This window comes from Tiliqua scincoides, chromosome 3 (genome assembly GCF_035046505.1).
Source record: "Tiliqua scincoides isolate rTilSci1 chromosome 3, rTilSci1.hap2, whole genome shotgun sequence".
Taxonomy (NCBI): domain Eukaryota; kingdom Metazoa; phylum Chordata; class Lepidosauria; order Squamata; family Scincidae; genus Tiliqua; species Tiliqua scincoides.
In genome coordinates, this window is record NC_089823.1 from 89,764,816 (window position 1) to 89,784,461 (window position 19,646).

Sequence of the window (19,646 nt, forward strand, 5' to 3'; positions counted from 1 at the left end):
AGAAGAGGGTTAAACAAGCAACATGAGTCAAAAGCAACAGAGCACTATGCAATTACACAAAAAATTACAAAGGTGATTAACTAAAATCAAAGCTGTAAATGATTGCTTTCAAGCTGCTGTCCAGAAACAAGTGGACATTAGGGGAAAACCCATGATCTCTTCCCATGCTCTTCAAATGGTCTCTCATTCTCAGACAGTTTTTTTCCTTTTAGCTCTTAAAAGCTGGTGCAGCTCAGGCAAAGTGAAAAGATTCTCAGTGGAAAGAAGCAGTTGAAAATGACCAAACACAAATGTTTAACTTAGGCAAGGATGGTGGGGTGGTGGGACTTTTTAAGTGCGTTCATTTAGTTTCCTCACAGTTTCTTCCATAAAGCCGTAACTAATATTCTCTGCTAAGCAGCCAGTGAAACCAATCTTCAGTCAGTCTTGTTAAGGATTTCAACTGGTTCTATGGGTGCTATAATTTTTGCATTTGTACAAATCAATGTACAAACCGTTGTTCAAATCAATGGTAAGGCCACACCTAGAGTATTGTGTCCAGTTCTGGTCGCCACATCTCAAAAAAGACATAGTGGAAATGGAAAAGGTGCAAAAGAGAGCGACTAAGGGCCCAATCCTATCCAATTTTCCAGTATCGGTGCAGCCACAATGCAGCCCCAAGGTAAGAGAACAAATGTTCCCATACCTTAAGGAGGCATCTGTGACAGCCTCCCCACCACAGGATGCAGCACATGCCTCAGTGGCACAGTTGCACCAGCACTGGAAAACTGGATAGGATTGGGCCCTAAGATGATTACTGGGCTGGGGCATCTTCCTTATGAGGAAAGGCTATGGCGTTTGCGCCTTGTCAGCCTAGAAAAGAGGCACCTGAGGGAGGACATGATTGAGACATACAAAATTATGCAGGGGAAGGATAAAGTGGATAGAGAGATGCTCTTTACAATCTCACATAACACCAGAACCAGGGGACATCCACTAAAATTGAGTGTTGGGAGAGTTAGAACAAACAAAAGAAAATATTTCTTTACTCAGTGTGTGGTTGATGTGTGGAACTCCTTGCCACATGATGTGATTATGGCATCTGGCCTAGATGCCTTTAAAAGGGGTTTGGACAAATTTCTGGAGGAAAAATCCATTACAGTTACAAGCCATGATGTATATGTGCAACCTCCTGATTTTAGAAATGGGCTATGTCAGAATGCCAGATGCAAGGGAGGGCACCAGGATGAGGTCTCTTGTTATCTGGTGTGGTCCCTGGGGCATTTGGTAGGCTGCTGTGAGATACAGGAAGCTGGACTAGATGGGCCTGTGGCCTGATCCAGTGGGGCTGTTCTTATGTTATTATGCATGCTAAATAAGGTTGCTCTCATTGAATACTGGCTGCTGTTATAGCTCTACAAAATAATTCTGACAAGTTTTGAGCTTAAATTACAAGGGTAACATTTGCATTTTGGGCCATTAAAATGCATTAACAACTTTCTGTAAGAAACTTGAATGCAAGACAGAACACTTATGAGGAAGCATAAAAGTAAATACAAACTCTCACTACAGATTTTTCACCCCTGGAATTTACTTGAAGAAACATTTCCTGAAGTGCAGATGATAACAGAAAAATGCTAACAAGAGTTCATCTTCCACTTTCAGAGAATGAACCAGGAGGTAGTGGTTTAGTTCACATTTGCTGGGCTTCTTCCTCTCAAAACTCAGGAAAAAAAATAAAAATTGCATCTTGGTATAAGAAATACTTCCTCATATTATACTGGAAGTTGACAGCCTCCTATGAGAAAAAACTAATGTTGAACAGGCTAGTTACTCACCCACATTGCATTTATTGCTAATAAACATTATTAACCAATTTTTTTTTCCCATAATCACCTCAGATGTGGCAATATACATTCTACAAGAATGGAACTTAGGATCATTTTTCTGACCTTGTTTAGTTAATCAGTTAATTTAATAAGCCATTAAAGTCCATTAATAAGTTACTAAGTCCATTAAAACCAGTTTCAGGCACAGCGTGTTTGTCTAGGTTTTTGCTTTCTTTGCACTGTCCAAATGTTCCCTTCATTAGAACGTCTTTTTAACAACATCTTCCCCCTTTTCTTCTTACCGATTTCCTGTGATGACTGGCAGCATGTCAGCAGAAGCGTTCGACGTGGCCTGAGTTACTTTAAACGTTACATTCCTCAAGTCCATTATCCCCAAACTCATATCTTCTAGCATTGCCAGCTCTTCCCCTAAATGAAAAAGGGAAAGAGGAGTTATGCATAAAAAGGAAATATATTTACATATAAACTAACTATGGCACACTAGTATCATGAAGGAAATGTGTGGCCTGAACATCTGCAATATCAGATCTCCATACAAATTCATGCAAAGCTATTTTTGTAATACTCCAAATTGCTTTCTAGCATAGTCAATAGAAAAGATGTATACAGTTGGATCAAGGGCTTAAATGTCCCACAAGGACAGATAATATCAACTTAACTGAAGCAAGGGCATAATTCAGAGGACCTCTTTAGATGCATCCAGGAGTCTGTGCGCATGTCCAGTGGGATTTCTGGCTAAAGCACACACCCACCCTAATTGGGACTAGTAGGCAGCCATTTTGAAAACTCTCCTGTGTTACAAAACTGGTTTGTTATGCAGCACCACACATGACCACTGCTGCTTTAGGAAACCTGATAGTACTCATGGGGATAGTTGCATAGTCCTCTAGATTTTGACCATATAGAAAGTGGGTTCTACTTTTAGTCACACATTATTTTAAGGTGTAGATTTAATACACAACTGTGTATTGTGGTTCTGTTCAAAACATAACCCACATACAACTTGCCAATACAGTGCCTTGAACAGAACTCAGTAATTCATAAATGTCATGGCATGTGTGCTCTAGGCAGCATTTTCTTTTTTTTACCGTAAGTACTCAAAAGGCTTTCAAACTGTGCCAGCAGGCCAATGGTGTAGAGCTGCCTCAGGAATCCATTATCATGCAGGCAGTTTCTCAGCTTGATAATAAAGCCACAGATAAGGGCAGTGAGCTGCAAGAGAGGGGAGAGACATGTAAAACTGAAGACTTGTGTACTGGCCTTCCAAAACCTTTGTGCAACTGGAACACCAGTGACCAAGCAAAAACCACATCTGCATATCTAACTTCAATGGATTTTTATGATACTTGATGTTCTGAGAGAAGCTGATTCGTAAGAACTTTGAAAAAGGAAGCCAATGGATCTTTTTAAATAAAAAATATAAGCAAAATGCAAGGTACATTTAATTTAAAAAATAGAAACTCTATGTCTTTGGCAAGAAAATCTTTCCTTAAATCAATTAATCTGAACACTTTTAGCCATTTTATTCAGAATCCCGGAAGACCTTCAGGATGCTGAATAAAATGGCTAAGGGGAACTGTAGCCCTTCAAGCACGATACAAGAGCATATATAATAGTATCACACCATGAAGGGGACAGGAAACTAATAGCACAATCCTACTCATGTTTACTAAAAAGTCCCATTGTGTTCAACAGAGCTTACTCCCAGGAAAACGTGTATAGGATTGCAGCCTAATTGTGGGACAACAACACACTAATTGGTAGCAATAGTTGATACTGGAAGCCTGCTCTTCAATCTTATACAATGCAATTCTACAAATGCCTTAACAGTTTCTGTTTTCCAGTACCCAACCCTAACTAATCAATTTTCCGATTTGCCTTTTGTACGTTAAAACATTTTAAATTAGGATGGGGTTTATTGGTGATCCTCGATGTGAGAATAGTGGTTTTAAAATAACCTTGTTTGTTCCTGTTTTTATCTGGTGGAGGGTAAGAGTGCCCAGAGCACATGATCAGAAGGTCAATCTGTTTTATCTTTATCCAATATCTCCATGGTAACAGATATACGTTTCCTACAAAAACCATCACTCTCACTGCTCTCCAAATTACTCTCCCATATCTAAAGTATCAAGCCGAGTGACTCAATATCACACTACATCTTTGCTTACAGTTTGGCAAAAGACAACATCCCTCCGATACTGAAGGCTCAGGCAAAGGGCTATTGTTGGAGCACTGTCTTGCATCAAAAGAAAGACCATGGCTTTTTTTGCCTTGTCACTCATCATGGACACACAGTCGGTGAGTGTTGTCAACAGTGGGTAAAGAGCCTCACTCCATTCACCTGTTTTCAAAAGAGAGGACAATAACAATATGACTTAGAAACAATATGAATTTAGAAATAGTTAGCTTTTAAGAAAAAAAAACTCAAACTCATATAAACTCAAAGATCTGGTACAGATGCAAGGCCAACAATCATGGTTAAGTGATTGGAAGCAAGTCAGGAGTTCACACAGTTTTCTTTTTTCAGCGTTAGCCATGTACGCTACCCATGGCTTAGATTTCCATCACAGTTTGAAAGCTAGGGTTTGAAATTGTTTTGTAAACCCTAATTAAAGCTCTCCCTGGCAGGCTTGAACCAGGTCTTCATGGTACCTGGGCCTGACCTACTTGCTCGCTCCCCTTCAACTCAGAGAACGAGCAGTATGCTCACTACCTCTTGCCATCCTCATGGTGCCGGTGGAGACAGCATGACCCTTGACCCTTTGCCATTGACCCTTGCCCCAGCCTGCCATTTCTATCTTTTGAAAAGGGCAACAGGGCTTCTCTGTCTTGCTCTGCTGTCCTTTCAAAAGGCAGAAATGACTGACTGGAGCATGGCGCAGTAGGAGGAGTGCTACCGCCACTGCGAAGATGAAGAAGAGAGTGAGTGAGTGTGCCTCTGACTCCCTCAAGAGTCATCTTATTTCTAGGGCCCTCTGGGGCTGATTCTGCACCCTGGTCAATGTCAACCATTGTAAATGCTTCCACGCATGTACAGTTATGCTATGCGTAATGCTGCCAAGGGAAGAGATGGAGGAATCTGTGTAGAAGCAGTGAGGAAGGAGCAACAGCTCACTCCAAATCTCTCATAGTTAAAAGCAATACGTTTGCACCAGGCCGAAATAGAAGACTATTAATATCACAGATTGACTTCATTATGTCAAATGTTTATTTTTTCTGGCTAACCTTTTCCCCCTCAATGTATTTAGGCATTTTTCTTAGAAATAAATGTAGCACAAGAGACCAAAAAGTAAATTTTAACATTTGAAGTACAAGGAGGACAAAACCTAATCTAGAAAAAGTCACATTGGTTTACACAGGGAAGCAAAGATTAACAACTAGTTTGTAAAAAGCAGGCACATACAATGAAGCACTAGAAATGCACTACAAAAAATACAAGCAAAATGTTTATGAAGTTTAGAAAGAGGGAAGTGACAGCATCAGGTATTCAGGACAGCCAACAGCTTGGAAGAGAGAAAACTTCCACATTTGGAGAGAACATCTTGGTGAGGGAGAAGCTGAGGGGGAAACCAGTTACCTAGTTGGCATGGGGAGAGGGAAAGACTACACGGAAGTTGATGTGAAAATCAGAAGTCCTGTACAGAGCTTCAATGCATCCAAGAGAGGTAGGATACAAAGATATGCATGGGTGAGAAGTGGTTGAAGCTTCATCTATCTCCCTGCAAGATGGAACTATTAAAAAAATGTTGCTGGTTAGGAATACATATACAGTATTGGACACACTGTATGTGAGTGGCCTGGGCAGCTGGTGGACAAAAATGGAGTCGTTAAGAAGTGAGGGGTTTCTAAAGAAGGTCTTTTTCTCCATAGGCTTCTTTTTTAAATGTCAACTACAAAAGCCAAATTAGTGCAGTCTTTACTATCACATACCTACCTACTATTTCAACATTTCCCATTCTGTTTGTGTCATCCTGTATAAAAAGAGATTATAAAAGTATACTTTGGATTTAGGAGCCAAAATACACAGCAGCAGAGCTGGGAAAGGCCTGTGACCAGAGATATCTCCAGTTCCCGAAAGGGCTGCTCTTGTTTCATACCGACAGAAAACAGATCATTTTTCTAAGCCACAGTGAGAAAACTCCTTACGCTCTTTAGAAAAAGTTATTCAGAAAATTAAGCTGATAAAAATTTTATTGGCAATATAAGATGTGTGTTTCACACTGAAAGCTTTTGAATGTCAGCTTTAAAAAATATATTCTATTGCATCTGTTTTAAATTTTGAGATGTGACAGAACATTTCTACAGGAAAACAAACTACTATCAGCTGATGCCATTAAAAAAATGATATATAAGAATATATCAAGGTAAGAAAGGTCTCTAGCTGGAACAGCAATCAACTTAAAGTTTATAAGGAATAAGGACTTTTAGGCCCAGACCAAATGTGCAGCTATCCTGTGGGAAGGCACATACATGAATTTCCACTCACTTGGGATTTGTGACCAAATAGCCTTGCTATCCCTCCTCTGGCAGAATTCCTGTGTCTGCATGTATCCCAGCAGCACTTCCCAGCCAAAAAGGGTAGAGCATCCCCCGAATAATTTGCTCTTCCAAGGGCAGTAACAGCAGGCTTCATATGCTGTTTATCTGTACTAGCACACACAGTGGGCATAGGATCACACCCCAAAGCAGACACGTGGGGACAGTCACCCAAGAAGCTGCTCTTCACACCGTCACCCAGAAAAGATAAAGTTCTCAACTCCAAACATAATTATTGAACACAATGGGACTTCCTTGTGAGTAGGCATAGATAGGATACTATAAATGGCATGTCCCCCATTCTTCAGCAGGAAGACTGAAGCGTAGTTGGCTTCCCAACCCCCAACCCCAAGCAGACAGAGTAAAACAAAAATTCAAGCACAAGCCACTTTCATTGCTGTCACAAGCAAGGGAGAGACCCTTCCCTTTAAAGCCAGAAATAAGGACAGAGAAGCTGTGGCGAAGAAGGGCTCTCCTGGGAGCCAGTCTAGGGCACTGTTTCACCTCCTCTGAGAACTCACAGATATAAAAAAAATCATGTAAATTCTGTGACTATACATTCAAAAACCAACACAGAAGGTTCTAAACTCATGGATTAAGAGCAGAAAAAGGGGGGGGGGAAAGGTACTTGAACATTCTGTGGCAAAAACTCATGGATGTCTCATGAATAAGGAAACCCACAGTTAGTTCTGCAGTTAATTGTGCCATTTTTCAATGGGGAATGCTCATTTCTATGTTGGTTTTTGCACTTTTGGTCTGGTCAGTTCCTTGACGATCAGCCAAGAAAAGGGCAGTTACTGTGTCTTAAGAAATAAAAATAAAGAGGACAAGACTAGTAATATGGTGTTTTAAACCTGCATCTGATCTTGAAGACAGATTATATAGCGGAATAAATCCAGGAAAATAATTTGGCCCCATTCCTCAGCACAGAGTTGGATTCCTTTAACAGTAGGAAAGCTGTTCCTTACAATATAGTTTTTCCAAAACAATCTTGCCCTCTAAAAAGATATCTATCTTTTAAATAAAAAAATACAGATAATTCTTTGACAAGTGTTTGCTCTGAAGAGCTTTTCCGAGAATTTTTTTCTTTTTTAGTAACTGAGAATCATCCTTCAGGCATTACCATTTGCAGTAATGAGAAACTAATAAACATTTCTTTAAAATATTCCAGATAAAAGGGTAAGAATTCAAAATACATAATAAGTATCTGGCAATATAGTTAAAGCAAATGGAAACTTAAATGCATGCACACACAGATCAACAAACATCTGTTAATAAAGGAGCCAGTGAGAGAAACATAAGGTTTTTCAAAGTTCCACTGAGATGTTGTGGAATAACTCATGTCTTAGTTGAGAGAAAGAACTTCCACCTCAGCTCCTCCCTGAGATCAGTGTGTCACACGGGATAAGGTTGGGCTTGGATACAAGTTCAAATCCCTATAAACTTAAAGCTCATCACAGGGTGGGCTGGGGTAAGTCACTGTCGCCTACCTCCCAGGACGAGAGGAATGAAACAAAGCAATTCCGACATAGAAACATGCCACAGAAATAATAGTGACAAGAAGTTTAAAGTTTTGTCACGGCATTGAAGCAGCAAGCAGTTCTCAGTCCTTTGTCTGCAGACTGCTTCTGCAAACTGACACAAGGTGGATTCAGATGGCCAGGAGCCACACAATGGCCACATAAAAGCTACTCACACGGCATCTGCAACCACATGAAGAAGCAGCTCACTATAGCCTCTGACCACATAGGCCAAACCAGTGGCACCACTGCAGCCTCTCAAAAATATCAGGAGCAGAAAGTGTAACACTATATCTAACCACATAGCTTGCAGTTACATGAAATAAGCTTTGAATAGCTACCACCTGGCCCTCTGTCACGCCATGATTATCAGCCAGAACTAAATGACAAGTGAAGACCAGGAAATGAAAATATTTCTTCATTAACTGCTCCTCTATCGCTACCCTCAAGGGGTAACCTAACTACAAAACACTTTTGTCAGTGTAATATTACATAGTATCAGCAAAATTCCTTTGTGTTAAATGGAGAGTTGAAAAAAAAGATATACTGGAGCTTCTCAGAAGCAAAAGCCAAGAATGGGGGAAAAAAACACACACACATATGCATACATACCTGGGCTGGACTCTTCTGGAGTGGGACTGCAATCTGCACAAAAATGGAGGTGCAACATGCATGATTAAGGGGCAGCAACACATTTTAAACATAAGCAACTGAAACGCTTAGTTCAGGAGTTTTCAAACAAGTACCACTTCATTGATTGTCCCATGAACCACTGCTCTTCCTAGTCCAGTCAGCATAAAATAATCTGCATCCATTTCTGCTTGGTACAACATCCCTGTTGTTGTAAATTATTTTTAGCATTTGAGAACTAGGATGAGAAGCAAGTTCTATATTGGGACAAAAAAATGCTGTGGTCTACCAGCAATTGCTGAAGAAACCACAGATCACACCAGAACTAGCAGCTTCATGGCTTGCATTAAAGCAGCTAAATAGCAGGACACTGACAACAGGTTTAGGGTGCACAAAGTAACCCTAAATGAACATACATGACTTTTTTTAGGTGTCAAGATTCTTTCCATGTACACCTAAATATGCCAACTGCGAATGCAACAAGCACATTTGCAAACACAGAAATTTACACATTTGCTAATCAGAGACAACCGCCTGTCATAGTTCCCTAGAAAGCTCACACAGTTCCAGTCAGTCCAAATTTGCCCCATGTAATGTAATGGCCCTGAGACTCACTAGGTCAGGGGTGTCAAACATAAGGCCCAGGGGCTGGATGTGGCCTGCTGAAGCTTTTTATCTGGCCCTCAAGCTCTCAGCTGCTGAGCAGTGCTGAGGTAGCACTGCTGAAAGGGTGGCCTAAATGATAACTGGGCTCTCCCATATCTTAAAACATGATAAATTTTGCATATTTTCTGTTCCTAAGTGAATAATGTGCTCATTTCTGGTTATGACCTGTTTAATGACATTGCTTCCTGCCTAATGACATTATCTCTGGATCTCAGCAGGCATAATGAATACTATTTGGCCCACTGTATGAAACAGATCTGACACCCTTGTATTAGATTGTCTTCATGTAAACAATATAAACCAAGAAAATCAGGCTACAGGGGAGACAGCAGGAGAGCAGTAAAGGTAGAAGGTTCTATCCTCCAACAGAACGTACTTGCTCATGATATACTTAGCTTTTGCTACACTTGCAGTGTGATACCACAAGCAATTAGGACCAGGATAACCAAGTTTAATTTGACACCCCATTTTTATCAAGAAAATTTCTTGAAGCTATGGCCTAAATGATTTATGGAGCAGGCAATTATTTCTATTTGCATCCTTTTGTCACTGTTAAGAATACCGATATGCTGCTTGTCAACAAAAAATGTTTGTGAAGCAGTGGTTTCCTTTCTATCTTTCTTAAAGACTTTTTTACAAACACCTAGCAGGTTTTGATAAATGGGTTTTGACTTGTTCAGTATCACATTCATACCAGGGGCTTTACAAATAATAACATGAAAAACATCCTGTTTTCAGCAATATTACAGCTGAAGCTGTTCTAGTATCTTAATATGCCTCTCGTTGCAAATTAAGGCGTTTGATGTGAAAGTATGTTTCATATCAGTGTGTTTCAACATAAAACTGGCAAGAGGCATTTTGCATTGAACACAATGGGAGGCACCAGAACCTGTAAACTCATCATTTCAATTATTCTCAGTCAATAAGTATAGGAAAACATTTGATGAATTTACAGAGAATGTCACTGTATTTAAAAGAAAAAAAAAATTGCTATAATATAGTCTCTATAGCATTGTGCTGTTTAAAGATGCAGGTTTCATGTTGGGCTTGAAGAAATTCCCTTGCTCAACATTTGTTCAATATATGATGCAAGAGACTGTGGAATCTGTTCAATTACCTAGATATGATACAAATCAAATTAATACAAATTACTTGTATTAATCTGATTATATAGTCAGGTGACTATATAATCAGTATATTCTAACAGAGCTCGGTCATAAAAATCATGTATATTCTAACAGAGCTCGGTCATAAAAATCAGCTTTTGAAATTCATTTTTTAAAAATCTGAAAATAGTAGAAGCATGATTAGTTTTCATGTTACATAAGTCATTTCATACAGATTAACAAGCTAAGCTCTTGCTCATATCAAACATATGAATTCCTCAAGCCATTCCAACTGGGTAAAGTTACATATTAGAAGGTTCAACAAAATGGTGAAAAGATAAATCTTCTTTTATGTGATACTTCACTTTTTAAATAATGTACTATAATAACAAAATTAATAATGAAATGATTGTGAACTGAACATATGCACACAATTATAAAGAAATTTAATGAAGAGATAGTGTTGAAAGACCATGTTCTGTATCTGAATCATACTGTTTGTTTTAAGACAAAAAAAAATCACTTTGAAATATTAGGCAGGGACATGGAATGCATTCATTTCCTACTCCTATAGAAAGGACATAGAATTCAGTTCTAACATACCTTCCTGAACATGACCTATAGCTCTGATAGGCAGCCCCACATCATACAATTGTTATGGGGGGGATGGTATTACTCCTGTGTTTGACACTTAACATGTAATATGCACACATCACACTCAGTTGTTCACAAATCTTTAAACAATAGTGCATTGGGAAACTTGGTCTGGTCAGATTTTCTAGATGCATATACATGGTGTTTCAAAGATAAACATATTGCATATCTGCTTTGGCTATGGAAGACTCCGAGGCCTTTCCTTTGATTTCATTTTCCAAAATGCTTCGACCTTCTGAATCAATGCAGTTTGCTCAATAGAGAGCACAGGAATAAAGCTTCACTGTCTTTTCTCCTTCTATCAGTGACACTGGATAAAGAAATGAATTTTATCATATTTGCTTGAAAGAGCATTTGTGTGTTATTTTCACCAAATTACTGGTACATTTAACTGCTCATGTTGGAGTCATTGTCCTAGGGCAGTGGTTCTCAAACTGGGGCATTGTGATGCCCCAGCCAGAGAGCCCAGGCCTCTGCCCCCTTAAGGGGTGGGGAAGGGGGAGGCAGCGACACAATTGCCAGGATCATGTCGCTTTCAAGGGGTGCAGGGGCTTGGTTGGATTTACCACAGCTTGCTGCAGCCTCTCAGGGGTGCGGAGAGTCCCGCACCAGCCTCCACAGGGTTCCCCAACGTGCAGAGAATGTACAAATAACAATCACAACCCACTTCTGGTTTTGTGATAACAAGCCGGAAGTGGGTCACGATCATTATTTCATAGTCTCCGCATATTGGGGAGCCCTACAAAGGCTGGCGCACCTGGGAGGCTGCAGCAGGCTGTGGTAATTCCAACCAAGCCCCTGCACAACTTCAAAGCAACGCGATCCTGGCAACTGAGTCACTGCCTCCCCCCTTCCCCGCAAGGACTTACTGCGGAGCTCAAAACTTCCTGCGAGTTTGCAAACCGCTGTCCTAGTGAACTCAACTTCTGTGACCAGGGATTTCTTGTTTTCGAAACATGTTACTCAAGAAGTTAATCAATAGCATGTTGGATGCTTGTCTACTCAGAAGTAAACCCCACTGAGCTGAATGGAACTTACTCCCAGGCATTGCTCCCTTTAAGTTGCACAGCTCAAAACACAGCTAAGTCAAGCTCCATGCAGCTCAGAGCTCAGAATTTGGAAGTCTGGTGATGATTATTGCTTCCAGGTAGGTGAGTGTAAGATTGCGGCTCAAGTCTCTTTTTCCAAATATCCACATTGGCTCTCAGCTTCATTAAAACTACATCTAACTTCTGACTGGCATCTCAGGAGCTGCTATAATTTTGCTATTCTTGCAAAATGTTTGCCCTGCATAGCAATGGCTACTATGGATTATATGGGGGAACATTGGCCTTTATCACTTCCTGCCTAAAGTACTGGATCAAAGTGCTGTGGGGTTAGCTGACCAACTTTCTGTGTCACAATTAAAGTGGTGAACAGACTGACTAGTACAAGTCACATTAAGTATGATGGAGAAGCAGCTAAGCAATATGCAAGCGCAAAGCAACAGCTGGAAGAAGCCATGGCTATCATACGCACTTGTGATGCTGGGACAATGGCATGCAGAAGATGGCATGGATGAAGATGATGAAGGTGAAGATGAAATCTCACTTAAGGCTTTTGGCTTTATCCAGTATGCACGAGTATCCAGTTTACCTTTCTTGCTAGAACAGCTGACGTCACACTGGAAAACATCTTCACAGCTATCACTTTGCAAACGCTCTTTCTGGAGAAGCTTGTCCACCCTCTGGATAATGCATTCAAGACTTTTGTCAACATTCACCCAAACCTTTTCCTGGGAAGGGAAAAAAATCCAAATGCTGTTTTGACTAAAAATAAAAAATAGGGCATGGGGCAATGCACAAGGACAGAGGCATCAGTATTTCTGAAATACTTTCTCAGATGGGCCATATTATTGCCTCAAAAAATCTCCAAGGGACCTGGTAATTTGCACCCTCATGTAAAGGGCACTTTAAAATTAAGCCCAGTAACAGTTTCAGGAACTACATCTTCCATCACCACCAAGCCTACCCATTCTTCCTCGTGCCAATCCACCTGCAGAGAAGGTCGGCTATTTCTGCCTGTCCATCGGGCCACCAGTGTGTCTTGGTCATTCCTTAGCACCACTTGTTCTTCTTCTGTGGAGGTCGGGGAGGCCTTTGAGGCTATATAATCTGGTCGTGCAGCATTCAGTGCATGTATTGAATTTGCTAGTAGCTTGCAATCACAGACGGTGACAAGCTGCCGTGTCTGAAAAATATATGATTTAAAAATTAGAATTTAAAAATATGTATGTTAAATTAACATGCAATTTATCAAGGCTTGAATTCATTTTTTAGCAAAAGAATTGTAGCGTCACTAGAGGGAGGAAGCTGGGAATAAGATAGGTGGACAGGTGGACCACATTTGAATGAAGGAGCAGAAAAGGAGACTCTCAAAGAAGTGTAACTACGTACTTCTGTTTTTCAGCTTGCCTTTTTGAAATGATCTTTACATATTTAAAAGCTATCCATCTGCAGGTCTTGGGGCAGGTTACAATTTTAAAAGAACATATTTGTTATTAAAATGACAAATTAGATTATGCCGTTAATGTATATTCAAAATCACAGCCATTTACAAGTTTAACACTAGCCACCATAAGGTGACTTATAGGAGTCACCTTTAATTACGAGTCACCTCGTAATTAAAAATAAAGAGGTCATACAGTGATTAAAAAAAAAAAAAAAGGAATCCTCCAACTTCTGTGCAAACGCCATGAATGCCTTGGGAGATTCTCTTGCAATCTAAGCTTAATGTACAGATAGGAGGCTCTCCCATTTAATCTAAGAGGTATTGTAACGGCACATACAAACTATCAATCACATTTCATACCTTGTCTGCCAAAATGGCAAGCGTTCTTTCAAGTCCATTGGATGACCTATCTTTGGCAGCTCTTGAAAGTCTTTCTGCATAGTAGCTGACTTGAGTTTTCAAAGTATTGATCTGTGCAATAATCTCCTTCGCTCTAATAATATCCTGTGGTATGTACACAATTGACTGGGAACAGGATGCAGTACTGTGGCAGGGCAATGGGGAGGGGAGAAAGAGAGAAGAGATCAGTGTTTAAAGCTAATTGTAAAAATGAGCACTACCACTCCATTTTTTTTCATGCTGAAAAAGTAGTAAGCCAAAATAACAATTTCTCAAAATTAAAAATCAATAGCAAAAGACCAACAGTAGACCACCCTACAGGGACTTGTATTCAGTCCACTACAGAGGTGCAATTTTCTATTTCATGACATTGCGCTTGCCTCATGCTTCATTATACCCTGTCCTTGGGCCTTTGTCTCCATTCTGTTACACTTCTGGGCAACCAACAAATGATTATAAAATCATAAGGAAGGATCCCAAAAGTTGCTTGGTCTAGTTTTTTGCCCCAAAGCATGATCAACCATTGGATTGATGCAGATTTATATCTTGTGTATTTGAATTCAAAGCTCTCTAGGCAGATCAGTTTAGAAAAAGACAATATAATACTAATGTTGTTCATAAGTCTTTGTCCCAGGACTGAGTACATCTTCAATCTACCTTGCCAGTTTGAGGCCTCTGGTTTACTTTAAGCCATGGCTACACAACCTGTGTTGTAACTAGCCAAGCACACATCAGTCATATATTGGGCGCTTGCTAACATCCACTTTGTTTTTATAGTCCCAGACAGGTAGTAAACTCAGGATGTTTATCTTACTCCTTCTGGATTACCATATATTGTCAATAGGTATGACAGCTGGTATCTCCTACCATGAAAAAATGACAGGTTTGAATTTTCCTTTTAAGTGACAGTTCGTTTTTCTGGTCTCCACATATGGACCTTCAACATATTTTAATGACTGAACGGTGGAACCCAAAAAATCAGCTTTGCTATACAACTGCAGACACTGTCAAATAGGTATCACTATGGTCAAAATGTTAGCAAGCATACTTTGTTGGCACCTGACTGAAGGAGGGCCTCACTATGTTGGTGCAGGACCTGAATGCATGAAGAGGGCACCTCATAATTTTCTTGTTAAAAGAGCAGCTTCTTCTATATACAGTGCTGGAAATGGCTTCTGAAACCACGTCAGGTTTTCAGGAGTGGTATCCAATAAGGTCTGTGATTATCACTTTTGCATATGTGAATCTTCTGGTATGTGCCTTAGATGACAACAAATGACTCTACAACTGCTGTTTTTCCAGGGATCTAAATTCTGAACTGAGTGTGTTTTGCAATGGTCTTTTTTTAACAATGGTCTTTTTTGCAATGGTTGTTTTTTTAAAACAACTGATTAAAGCCCAATCCTATCCAACTTTCTAGCACTGATACAGCAATAATGCAGCCCCAGGTTAAGGGAACAAACATTCCCTTGCCTTGAGGAGGCCACCACAAACCCCCCCCCCCCCACATGATGCAGTACACACCCCATTGGCATGGCTGCATCAGTGCTGGAAAGCTAGATAGGATTGAGCGCTAAGCAAAACATATTTAACTAAAATAATAAACTGGCATTGCAAGGACCTAGAAAGCAATCTGGCAGTGATCAAAATTGTTTTTGTTTTAAGAGGTTAACCTAGGACTATCCCTTAAGAATGCAATGCAGAGGCAATCGTCAGGGTTATCATGACCTGATATAGTGACCTGATAACTTATTTTAAAGGCAGTAGTCTGCTTCTCTTCAAGGGACGGATATTTAAGGATCTTTACACCTTATTTATAAGCGCACCACAACATTAAGCATTAACAACAGGTAATTGACTTAAACAATAAGAGAGACGCCATGCAGAATTCGAATATAATTGGCAGGAAAGTACATGCAGCATTATTCTGGTCAGGCTCATATTAAAAGAAAAAAAAGGAAGCAAATAATCAAAATGAGAGGAAAATGCAAAACCTCACCATGAACTTTTGTTCTCCAGGACTCCTGGCAGACATTCATAAGTTCTTTCCTCTTAGGGAAAGGCCCTCTTCCTGGGTCAATAGGCAAGGCCAAGCTTTATAGCACTTCCTCATAGGGGAGATGATTCCATGCTTCCCAGAACATATAGGAAAAAGCCACAGATTCTCCATCCAGGAACTACAAAACTATGATGAACAACAGTGACCAGAAGACTGCTACAAGTCTAGAAGCCATATTCTGGAAAGTCACTCCATAAACTCTTAGGAGCAGAAACAGAAGGAAGAAAAAATGGAAAATCTGGAACCTTTCCCAAGGCTTCCTCATCATCACCCCATGTCATAGACAACAACAGTCAGGTGACCTGAAAAAAGAAGTGAGGGAACACTCTCCAGGAATCCAGAAGAATAGAAATTCACAATAAGAATTTTGCTTTTCTCCCAGGACTCCTGGTGGGCATTAATAAGTCTTTTACTCTTTGGCAGGGTCTCTGAGAGGAATTTTATCAGGGGGTACGAAGTTTCTTTTGGGCCCCTTTACAAAGGGGGAGGGGTGAAATAGTGGGGGAGGGTGTTGACAGGTGAGCAGAATGGGGGCAGAGAGGGGCGAAATAGGGTGGGACAAGGGTAGAGACAGCTGGAAAAGTCTCTGAAGCCCAGGTCTACTAACCCATGTGGCACCAGTAGGGTCTCCAGCATCCCCAGTCGTGGTAGTATCCCCAGCATCCCTGTGCAGGCAACAAGTCTGAGTAGATCGACCCAATGAGTAGTGTCGACCCAATGTGCGGCGGCAGTTAAAAAGGCCAATTCTATGCTTGGGATCATTAGAAAAGGTATTGAGAACAAAGCAGCTAATATTATAATGCCGTTGTACAAATCAATGGTAAGGCCACACCTGGAGTAATGTGTCCAGTTCTGGTCGCCACATCTCAAAAAAGACATAGTGGAAATGGAAAAGGTGCAAAAGAGAGCGACTAAGATGAATACTGGGCTGGGGCACCTTCCTTATGAGGAAAGCCTATGGCGTTTGGGCCTCTTCAGCCTAGAAAAGAGACGCCTGAGGGGGGACATGACTGAGACATACAAAATTATGCAGGGGATGGACAGAGTGGATAGAGAGATGCTCTTTATAATCTCACATAACACCAGAACCAGGGGACATCCACTACAATAGAGTGTTGGGAGGGTTAGGACAGACAAAAGAAAATATTTCTTTACTCAGCGTGTGGTTGGTCTGTGGAACTCCTTGCCACAGGATGTGGTGACGGCATCTGGCCTGGATGCCTTTCAAAGGGGATTGGACAAGTTTCTGGAGGAAAAATCCATTACGGGTTACAAGCCATGATGTGTATGTGCAACCTCCTGATTTTAGAAATGGGCTGTGTCAGAATGCCAATGCAAGGGAGGGCACCAGGATGCAGGTCTCTTGTTATCTGGTGTGCTCCCTGGGGCATTTGGTGGGCCGCTGTGAGATACAGGAAGCTGGACTAGATGGGCCTATGGCCTGATCCAGTGGGACTGTTCTTATGTTTCTTTTTGGGAAACATAAGATCTCAGGAAATTTCTGGGCCCCCTCCTTTGGCTCCTGGGTCCCCCTTTTTACCCTGGGCCCAGGTACAAATTACCCCCTTTACCCCCCTCTCCTAGGCCTTGCTTTTTGAGATGTACAAGAGCAGAACTACACCAGGGTGGACTTCAGAGAATCTGAACGTATGATTCTACAACCTGATGCAACACCTTCATCTGAAGGCTGCATCGGTAGAAGGCTATACCTCTGAGTTTTAACATCTAGCAAAGGTATGCATTGAAGCCCATATAGTGATCTTACATATCTCCTCAAAGGAAGACCTGCCATGAAAAGCAGCTGATGTTACAGCCAACCAAACATAACGGGCCATAATTACTGCTGGTTCCCCAAGCAATTTGGCTGCTGGAAAAGGGATGCTGGCTGTTGGGATATACCATGCAACAATTACCTAGTAGGAAGTAATCATTCCCAGTAGTTGCATGAGAGGGCAGCAGTTGCGTCTTCTAGATATCAGATCATTGCCCCAAGCTCTTGTTCTGGCCCCCTTCTGTGAGGTACATGTGGTGGTCCACCATGTTGAGGATGAACCCCAAATGCTCCAGCTGTTGCACTAGAGCAAGGGTGCCCAGACCCCAGCCCTGGGGCCACTTGTGGCACTCAAGGACTCCAAATGCAGCCCACAGGGAGCCCCCAGTCTCCAATGAGCCTCTGGCCCTCTGGAGACTTGCTGGAGCCTGCACTGGCCCGACGCAACTGCTCTCAGTGTGAGGGCGACTGTTTGACCTCTCACGTGAGCTGTGGGATGAGGGCTTCCTCCATTGCTTGTGGTTTCATGTCTGTGATGCAGTAGTGGCAGCAAAGGAAAGGCTGGCCTTGCTTTGTGCAAGGCCTTTTATAGGCCTTGAGCTATTGCAATACCTTCATTCATTCATATAAGTTCATCTTTAATATATTCATTTATGTAAATTTATTCAAATTTTAAATCTAAATTAATTTTTTTTCTCCGGCCCCCTGACACATTGTCAGAGAGATGATGCAGCCCTCCTGCCAAAAACTTTGGACACCCCTGCACTAGAGCAAGGGAGCTCTTGCTTAAGTTGACAATAAATCCAAGAACTGCGAACAGGAGTCTTGCAATCCCTTGACCCTGTATGATGAGCATATACAAATTTGTTCAGTAAGTGCACAGGAAAGTATCCTGTTGTCTGAGGTGTGTACCAGTAGGACAAGAACCTTTGTAAACAACTTGGAAGCCAAGGCAAGGCCAAATAATTATTGTGCCTCCTACCACAGATGAAGTAAAGGTAGTCCCTGTGTGGTGCTCGAACTGGAATATGTAGATATTCTTTTGATGAGTCTATGGATGCTAGATAGCCCTGCTCTTCCAAGGCCACCATTATAAAATTGAGTGTGTCCATCTTAAAGTGCTTATTTGTAGACATTTGTTGCACTAAGTGAGATTTAGGAAGCCCCTTGCACATCTTCATTCTTTGGGAGACCAGGAAAAAGTTGGAATACTCCCAAACACACCTCCGAATCAAAAATCACTCTATAGCTCAAACATTGACTAGATGTTTGACAGCCTGCTTAAACAACCAGCCTGATCAGTTTTTTCAGCCTTGGTGTTGTCAAGAATGTCTTCCAAGGGTGGCAAGATGAATTTCAGGGCACAGCAAAAAGAAACTGTTTCCTGGACCAGTATGCCCCCAGTTGGGCCTCTAAAGGGATCTGGAATCAATAGGTCTGTGGTTTCTTCATACCCTTGGGGTGTAGTGGTAGTCTCATAGCTATTTGGAGTGTACTGCAAAGGGAGACACCCAGGTTTGTTGCCGGTGAAAAATCTAAATCTAAAAGTGGTCTTGTGATGAAAAAAAGGAAGACTGAATCCTGTTTTTCCTTCTTAGCTGTTAGCAGGGCCTTTTTTTTTTGTCCTTGATTTTGATGAGAATGGCCTCTAATGGTTCCCATGCTGGAAAAGGGATGCTGGCTAATGACTGGAGAGCCCAGGTTTGTATCCCAATCACACAGCCAGCTACATCAAGCCAAGATACTGGTGGACAGAGGCCTGGACTGGACCTGAACAATGTCCAAAAAAGAATCTGCCAGATAAATGTATATTCTTCAGTCCAAGTGCTTCAAAGATGGTTCTGTTGAGGCCAACTCATCTCCCATAAATATATCACCCAGACAAAGATGGAATTAATCATGGAATCCTGGGTGCCAGAGAGGAAGCTTCAAAGTTCTTACACAAAGCTATTTCTGCTCTTTTATCACAAAATTCCTTAGAGTCCC

The 19,646-nt window shown here is 41.2% G+C and overlaps 1 protein-coding gene across 5 annotated transcripts in view; it reads right to left on the reverse strand.

Annotated features, from left to right (window-relative positions):
* The window catches only part of INPP4A (inositol polyphosphate-4-phosphatase type I A), a 131,626-nt gene that overhangs the window by 17,891 nt on the left and 94,089 nt on the right, over positions 1–19,646 (reverse strand). For 3 of the 5 annotated variants that reach the window (XM_066619324.1, XM_066619322.1, XM_066619323.1), the window contains 7 exons: positions 13,792–13,975; positions 12,952–13,170; positions 12,460–12,715; positions 8,498–8,530; positions 3,998–4,170; positions 2,918–3,041; positions 2,111–2,237 (listed from right to left, as the gene is read on the reverse strand). In XM_066619324.1, the coding sequence (XP_066475421.1) occupies positions 2,111–2,237; positions 2,918–3,041; positions 3,998–4,170; positions 8,498–8,530; positions 12,460–12,715; positions 12,952–13,170; positions 13,792–13,975 (1,116 nt within the window). The remainder of the gene's footprint in view (positions 1–2,110; positions 2,238–2,917; positions 3,042–3,997; positions 4,171–8,497; positions 8,531–12,459; positions 12,716–12,951; positions 13,171–13,791; positions 13,976–19,646) is intronic. The other 2 variants (XM_066619326.1, XM_066619325.1) reach the window with 1 other exon arrangement.